The 9,041-nt window shown below is 32.3% G+C and overlaps 1 protein-coding gene across 2 annotated transcripts; it reads left to right on the top strand.

Moving 5' to 3' along the window:
* Positions 1-1,310: 1,310 nt before the first annotated feature.
* On the top strand, positions 1,311-8,777 carry LOC129309950 (serine carboxypeptidase 24-like). Of its 2 annotated transcripts, none has more exons than XM_054951737.1 (9): positions 1,311-1,727; positions 6,044-6,151; positions 6,263-6,358; positions 6,476-6,568; positions 6,682-6,764; positions 7,277-7,674; positions 7,776-7,871; positions 8,245-8,350; positions 8,461-8,777. In XM_054951737.1, exons 1-9 carry the CDS (start codon positions 1,478-1,480, stop codon positions 8,602-8,604), a joined length of 1,374 nt encoding a protein of 457 aa, XP_054807712.1. In that variant the 5' UTR covers positions 1,311-1,477; the 3' UTR covers positions 8,605-8,777. The 2 variants fall into 2 exon arrangements, with proteins under 2 accessions (XP_054807712.1, XP_054807713.1); XM_054951738.1 differs by lacking the exon at positions 1,311-1,727 and adding an exon at positions 4,100-4,913.
* Positions 8,778-9,041: the final 264 nt, after the last annotated feature.

Here is a 9,041-nt window from a genome sequence, read left to right as displayed (position 1 = left end):
GAGAGATAGATATATAATATGTATGAATACATGACACACACATAATAATATAGCGATGAGAAAACAAATACTTTTGCCCCACTATTGTTAGTGATGATTTTGTTTTGACACATCACATGATAGAATAAAATGAATTGAAATTATAATGACTAAATATAGATTTTTCTTTTAAAGGAAAACAATGGAGTACTAATAGAGAGGGGAGAATGAGGATTAACATGGGTAATATCATTAATTTAAATTCTCAATATTTAAGTAATGATGATTATTATGGGAGAGATTATTCCCATGATTATTGTCAACTAAACATGATTATACTATAGTAACAGCTTAAAGAAGCATGCTTACATTAAAATGGTGATTACTATATAAGAGAAGTTATTTCTAGAAATCCTACAATTTGAAGCAAATGCCACCTAAGATCTTAGCCTTTTCTTATGACTTTCTGGCATTCGATATTACTAAAGACTAATTTAGATTGGGTTAAATGTCAAATTAACGTTTAAGAGCATTTAAGACCCTAAATTTATATTTGGTGTATTGTTCTTCAATTTTTGAAAGTGGTGTAAGATGACCCTTATTGTTAACAAATATCCTCATTTAATTCTATATTTTTGTCCTTATCTCTAATTTTGGGTCCTATTAAACAATTTTTTGTCTTTTTTTGTAATATTTTGATTAATTTCTATAATTTTTAAAATTTTTATCATTTTTTGATCGACCAACAATTAAAGTTAATTTTAATTTTGTATTAATAACAGTACACAACTGTGAATTGTGCAAGTCAAATTTTAACAATTTAAATTTATTTATTTTTATATGATAATTATTTTATAAAACAATTAAATTTATTGATAACAAACAATTAAATATGAATAATTCATTTTTATTATTTATGGATGGAGATAAGATGAGGAGAAGAAAATGAGAAATAGGATGATGAGAGGATTCAGAACCTAACAATTGCCATATATGCACATCCCTCACTCTATTTTAATTAAATAATTGTAAAGCCCCATTTTTTTAGGAAAAAAAAATCATATATATTATATGTATGTATGAGTTTGACGAACTTACTCATGGGATTGTGATCTAGAGTTTGAATAAACACATGTAGGACCATGCATCTCTCTCTCTCGCACTCTCTCTCTCTCCACAGGGAAAAAGCCAACTTGGAGGCAGTTGTACAGAATAATGAAGAAATACAAGTCGTACCCTTCTTTGTATTATTATGGCAGCAACTTATAATTGTGGCATCACCATCTTCACCTCCTCAATATATATACCCTCTCTTTTCCTCTAATAATCTCACCCTCTAGCCCCTCTCTCTCTCTCTCTCTCTCTCTCTGAGTACAATATCACATCAGAGAGAGAACCCAGATCCAAAAACTATTCTCTTCACCCTCTCTGTCTCTGTGTTGTTTAATCTAATATTCAATATTTTTATTATTACTTTAGCCTTTGACCATTCATATTAATGGCACTGATCATCAACACCAAATTTCTGCTTCTCTTCTTCTTCTTCTTGCTGTCGTGCCTGTCCACAGTTTTGGCTTCGCAAGAGGATGATCGAATCTGGGCCCTCCCTGGACAGCCGGCAGTCCCGTTTTCTCAGTTCTCCGGCTACGTCACCGTCGACGACCACCACGGCAGAGCACTGTTCTACTGGCTCACCGAGGCTTACACTTCCCCTCACACAAAGCCTCTTGTTCTCTGGCTCAATGGAGGTAAGTAAGAACCCATTGTTATTCATTTTCAAAGATCATTTGTATATATTTGGTTATTACTCATGCCAGAAAGTGATACGAAAGCTTTTTATTATTATTATTATTATTTTGTTTTGCCTTTTACAGTGATGCTTTCTCACTGTAGCTCTCAACCATCATACATACATGCAGTTAACGAAAATGATTACAGAGCTTATTATTATTATGACCATAACTGATATTTCAAATTTTTTCTGACCATAACTGATTATTATGCATTGAGGTAACGGATGCTGAACACGGTTGAGTTTTTTTTTTTTTTTACTGTACAAAAGACTAACCTAGTTAAGGTAATTATATCATTGTTATTATCTAAAAAATTAAATTATTTTTTATTTTTTTGCACAAAAATTATTTGTATTAAATTTATTATCTTTAAATTATATCTTTCATATATAAATTTAAATAATCTAAAGTTAATATTCCTGAATTTTTATGGAATCTTCCTTTTTTTTTAAGGAAAAAACAAACAAACCTTTTGAAATCCACGAATTCTCAACTTTAGAGAACTCATTCCCCTCTGGACTTTTTACTCTACTCAGGAAAATTACTGACAGCCTTTTTGGATTCAAATAAAAATCAACTTTTGAGCCAAAATAATCGATTTTTGAAAAAAATTACTCAAACAGTCAACAAAGTTGATAATTAATTATTGAACTAGAATTACGTTTTTAATAATCTTTAAAAAGTTGCTTATAAATTTAATTTTACTGTTAAATAATATATTTTATCTCTTAAATAAAGTTTAACAAATTTAATAATATTAAATATAACTTTATCAATAATTTAATTTTAAAAAGTAATATTTTTTATGATAATTTGCACAGCTAAAATTAATTTTTAAAAAATAATTTTCAAATAAATTGTGTTATAAAATAATTAATATAATTAAAATTAATTATATTCAATGAAATCCAAACGGCTCTAAATGGTAAAATTGAAAGAAAGTAATTAATAGTTCTCTTTTTTTGTAAAATAACTTACAAAAAAAAAAGGGCTATCAACTTCTTTTAAAATGTAACTTATATATAACATCAAGGGAAGTATTGAGCAGTGAAGTAGATGAGTTTGATGTGGTGATGAGTGATTATTGAAGAGTAAAAAAAACAAAGAGATTAGTGATATATTGATGAGGGGTAGCTAGGCAGTACAGTAGTGGTATAATAATAACAAGACTATGGTAATAGGACGGTTGAAAAGAATAGGATTACAAGTGACCAACTATTGTTGACTCTCTCTAAGCTATAAATCTGCCAAACTAGTATGTATGAGTAGTTTTGTCCTTGAGCCCACCATTAAACACCTCTCACCTGACCTTCCCCCCTCCTATATCGCCACTAATTGTCTCCACCTTCTTGGTTTTAGCTTCTTCACTCATGTGCCCTTTATTTTTACCCAAAAAAGATTAAGGAGTTAGGTTCTTTCAATTAAATTGTTACATACACAATAATTAAAGTTTGAAACTTTAGCTACCTATTTATGAAACGAGAGCTTCTATTATTTATATTAATTTTAATTGGTAGTGTCCTCTCTTATAGATATATATATATCATGACATGGAGATAATTATAAATGAAGGAAATCTTATGTTTGATTGTGAGTAAATTCTATAATTTTTTCTTAAAAATAATATATATATATATATATATAATTTATTCTTGATTTTTAAAATAGAATGCAGAATGTATTGTGATTTCTTTTGTCAAAAAGGTTTGGCCTTGTTAATTTTAGAGAAAATACAACAAGAAGCCCAATGTACTTTGATTTTTTTTTTTTTAGTTTTATTCCATTATTCTAAATTCCTTTGATTTGATCTGTCTACATTGTTAGTCTTTATAATTTTAAAAATACACATAAGGATCATGACTTAACACTCACGGAGTTAATTTCACTTATATGTACTTAACTTTGTTAATTTTTCATCTTCTGATGATTGAGACTTCTGGGCTAACATGTTCTCTATCCTAGTTGTGCTTGCCCTCGTTTTTTATATTCTATTTGAGCCAAATACAAACGGAAGATTTTTTCCCTTCACCGTTCAGTTTTAATCAAACCTCATCAATTTATTTTCGTATCAGCGTTGTGGCATCAAAGGAATTCACCGAATTAAGTACTTCAATTAAATTTATTCTGCTAGTGCTCGGCCATCTTCCTGGTGTGCATTTTTAATATTACAGAGATTAATATCATGGATAGATAAAATTAAAGGGACTAAAATAATGAAATAAAACTATAAAAATTAAAAGCGGAATGCAAAAAAAGTATCGAGGCTTACTTTTGTATTTTTTAAACTTTAATATGAACTATTTTAAAAATGAAAAAAAACAAAAGCCAGGAAAATAGTTGTGAAAACAGAGTTGTATACTTCACTAATTCTCTCAATTTATTTATGTTTTTAAAATGGGACTGGATGGCAAATATCATGTTCCATTCCATGTATAGATGCCTGGCCTCTCTTTTGACCAAGAATATATTATTGGCTTCCCCGGTCCCCCTATTGCGCACATAAGCAAATACGTGTTGTTTCCTGCTAAGATACGCTTTATCGCTGTCACTGATTCTGAGGAAGAAGACGTTTGAAAAATGAAACTGATGGAAATAGAGGACAACTGGCTGTTGAATATACAAACAGCACAGTGTATACATGACTATGAGTTCTTTTCAATCAGCAAAAAAATAAAAAAGAAATTTTACCCACATGAATCCTCGTGATCTCTCTCTGTCTGTATCTTTCTTGAGCTTTTATTCCCTTCTATTCCTGACGTCTGGTCCTCCTTTTGGATCAATCTCCATTACCCTCCAAAAACCAATAAGAACACATCGAGTGCCTCCAATTTCCCCTTTTCTCTTCTTCTTCCTCACTTTTCTTTTTGTTCTCTGTTCACATCTCCGCCAAAAACAAACAAGAACAAAGCCAACTACCTTTTCCCTCCTGTCCCTACACAAAGATGCTCTCCCCCCCCCCAACCCTTTTCCCTACTGTGTGACTGTGTTCTCTTCCCCTCTTCGAAGCACGCGTAGCCAGAGCCCAGAAAGGATTGGTGATGGTGGTTTGTGGACTTTGTGGTGGTGGACATGCTTGATTCTCTGCGTCGTGCTTGTGTGGGGCAAGGGCAACTTGAAATTCTGTGACCCAGATGTTTTTAGGTTTCAATTTGTTAAGTCCTAGTAGTGTTTGAATTTTATAAATTGGAGCCAGTGATGTGTGAACCAAACAACTTTGTTTTCTTGTTGGTCGTTGTCTCTGTCACGGTAATGATTCATGCTTGATGAAATTCAAGGTAGTGAAAGTTGCCTTCTACCTGTCTGTGAAATTGACAAGTCAAATAAAAGGTAGTAGATATCAAGAGTTTAGCAAGGCTAGCTCACATTTCTGCTTTGGTCTGTCATGTGTAGACCTTCTCAAATTAGGTTAGTGAATAATTTTTAACTTTTGTCACCTAGTTGGTTTTTATCAGATAACATGTAGCGAACAGCTCATGCCTCACAAAATAGTGCTGCTTGTTATCTGGCAATTCTTGGCCCCTTTTTAAATAGGTGAGAAATGATGAATCATTACAGATTTGTATCTTGCATGTCTATAATAAGAATAAATTTATATAATATATATTGAAAGACGTCAAAAAAGAAATTATAAAGAGATGAATAGGATATAAGCTGATCTACATACATTCTTTTGTATTTTATCTGGAATATGTTAATATGTGATTGTAGATTATTTATAATTTAAAATCATTATGCCTAGCAAGCATAAAATAAGTTAATATGTGGTGGTAGATTCTAGATTATTTCCTCTACCCTCTAAAGGAAGACCAAAGACAATGCTCAATAACTTTTGGTTAACAACATATCCAAAGGTTTGGTTGTTGAATTTGATAGAGTATAATGATATTATGTAATTTATATAGCTGAGCCCACCTAATAAGATAAGCTTGTTATTGTTATGTATGCCTAACAAGCAGTTAAACAAGTTGGTCTGCTTTGTCAGTGGAGATGGAATTTATAATTTTTACATAAGAAATAATGGGAAGTCTTGCTTGTTAGAGATTTCATATCATATATTGATACATAACTTTTTGCAACCAAAACAATGATATCTCTTCTCTAGCATATGGATTAAACTGTGCTTCTCATCGTCTGTACGTTCTTACCACTCTCATAGGTTTATAACAGCGTACAAAACACATGCAAGCATTTTATTACTCCTCTGATCCAAGAATTGAATTAACATTTTGTATGCTTAAATTAACCAGACCTGTAACTTTTTGCTTGTTCAGGGCCGGGTTGCTCATCAGTGGCATATGGGGCATCAGAGGAAATTGGGCCATTCCGGATAAATAAAACCGGTTCTTCATTGTATCTTAACACGTATTCATGGAACAGAGGTAACGGTCATCATTCAGATAATTTTTTTTCTCTTTCTAACCTATTAGCCCATTCTTATAAGAATGACAATTTTCTGAAGAGTTAATAAGTTTCTTTTTGGTTGTCTTCAGAAGCAAATATTCTCTTTCTTGAATCACCTGCTGGTGTAGGTTTCTCCTACACAAATACAAGCTCCGACCTCAAAACTTCTGGGGACGAAAGGACAGGTAAGATTTTGATGTTTAGAATTTATTGAATTGACATCATTCATTTTTGTCAATATTTATGAACCCTTTTATTTACTTTCAGTTATTAATATGAGAATTCTGAATTTTGAAACACAGCTCAGGATGCTCTAAATTTTCTAGTCAGATGGATGTCAAGATTCCCACAGTATCAGTACAGAGACTTCTACATTTCCGGGGAGAGTTATGCAGGTGAATGATAAGTGATACTGCCAGCCTATCAATTATCATACAAGTGCTGCAGAATTTTAGCTGGTTATCATTAAAGCAGAAGTTAACATTTTATTCCATTTTCTTCTGTTTAGGGCACTATGTTCCCCAGTTGGCTCAAAAAATCTATCATTATAATAAAGCCAATCCTCAGATCATTAATCTCAAAGGTTTCATTGTAAGTCAATTCTTCTTACTCTAATATACTCTTGGTAGCTAATAAAAAAGGTGTCAGTCTTATCAATTAAAGTTCAATTCTTTTTGAGAGTATTGAGGAAGTAAAAATGTTGAATACAGCATTTTGATATGAAGAATTGCTCTTTTAGGTTTTGTTTGGAATGGGAAAAAAAATAGGGATGAGAGAAAAGGAAAACTGTGAGAAAATTAAAAGAAAAAGACATTTTTTACCCTTGTTTTCCCCTGATTTTCTGTTACAGAAGGGGAGAACTAAAGGAAGAACTTTATGTTATGAAGGGAAAATGTCTTTTTCTTCTAATTTTCTCTCCTAGTTTTCTCTCTCAATTTGCTTCCATTCCAAAAAAGGGGTTAAAATTTTCCAAAGAGGGGATTGTCCAAGAAAAGTCTTAGTGATACCCTTAGCCACAATACCAAAAGACATACTTTTACCTTGCTTCCATCACATTTTGTTCTTTTCTTTTAACATTTTTACTTGTAACTGGAAAAATGCAGGTGGGAAATGCTGTGACAGACAACTACTATGATGGGATTGGAACTGTGACATATTGGTGGAGCCATTGTATGATATCTGATAAATCATACAAAACTATCCTCACACACTGCAATTTCACGGCAGAGAAAACATCTAAAATATGTGATGATACTGTGCGTTATGCTATTAACCATGAATTTGGACGCATTGATCAGTACAGTATTTATACCCCTACATGCCCGACCAACAGTAGCAGTACTGTGCGGCACTTGAGGCTCAAGAGTACAATTTTACATAGGATTTCAGGGTATGATCCATGCACTGAAAATTATGCAGAGAAATACTATAATCTCCCTGAAGTGCAAAAAGCAATGCATGCAAATGTTACAGGCATTCCTTACAAATGGACTTCATGCAGGTCTGCTATTTTACAGTTCTCTATTCATAATGATATTCTTTGTTTCGAAGTTTTCTGAGATTAGTAGTTTAATGTTTTCTTACCTTTTGATGATTGAACAGCGATGTGCTCTTAAAATACTGGAATGACTCTGCAGTTTCTGTATTGCCCATTTACAAAGAGTTAATTGCGGCTGGTTTGAGAGTCTGGGTTTTCAGGTATAGTTTTAACTTAAAACCACTAAAGAAAAGTAACAACTACCATGAGACCAAAATTTATATATGAAGCTATGAATATTACTCATTGATTCCTGCAAAACACTATGAATAAACCTCATTTGTCCTTTTCATATCAAATCTATGTAAGAAATCTATATTTAAAATATGGTAACATACAAAATGCTGATATGTTGTAAGCAATCTTCCTTAGTTAACTTCTGAGACAATTCAATGTTACATTTAAGGTATTGAAAATTGGACCGGTCATTAAATCGGTCAAGACATTGGTTTAACAGTTCACCGGTTCAACTGGCAAGTTAACCTGTTTTTCAATAATATCTCAATAATTAATACCTTTGCTACAATACTGCAGTGGGGACACAGATTCAGTGGTACCAGTGACTGCCACTAGATTTTCCCTCAATAGTCTCAACCTCAAGATTAATACTCGTTGGTATCCATGGTACTCTGGTGGACGGGTAATTTTTTCCCAAACTTGTTTCAAAGTTTATTGAGACACATGCAATAAAAGTTAAATTCAATTGTAGAAGTAGAACCAATCTCTCCAAGTTTCTTTTGGTCTATATAGGTAGGTGGATGGACAGAGGTCTATGATGGCCTAACTTTTGCAGTAGTACGAGGAGCAGGGCATGAAGTGCCATTGTTTCAGCCGAGAAGAGCTTTCACTCTGTTCAAGTCCTTCTTGGAAGGAAAGAAGCTTCCAACATCTTGACGTGTTGCTCATGAAATTATTAAATTAATGGTTTTTTTTTATTAAATGGCTTTGCCTGGTAGAAAACAGCAGTCATTGATTCAAATTGATGTCAATTTGTAAACAAAAGGATATTTGTGATGCTAAAATAGTGGTTGGCAATGGCAACTGCAAGGAAATTAGAGTTCAAGAAATCTCTTTAATGTAGGTCGGGATCTGATCATGAATAACATCATGTTGAATGAAAAGAAGAAAAAAAATTTGAAAGATCAAAACAATCAATATATATAATTAGACAGAACTCATTGTTACTTCATAGTAGCCCTGGAGTTGTGCATAATTTGTTTTTTGGATGATTTTAATTGGGGGACTTTCATTATAGGATTAGGGATGAGATTTTATTTCAAATCAATCCCAAAAAATTTTGAAATTATACTGCAGAATCAAGAATTAAATTG

This window comes from Prosopis cineraria, unplaced genomic scaffold, assembly GCF_029017545.1.
Source record: "Prosopis cineraria cultivar Desert tree isolate PC_DT_omini unplaced genomic scaffold, ASM2901754v1 PC4, whole genome shotgun sequence".
Lineage (NCBI taxonomy): Eukaryota > Viridiplantae > Streptophyta > Magnoliopsida > Fabales > Fabaceae > Prosopis > Prosopis cineraria.
This window is presented reverse-complemented; position numbering and strand designations above follow the sequence as displayed.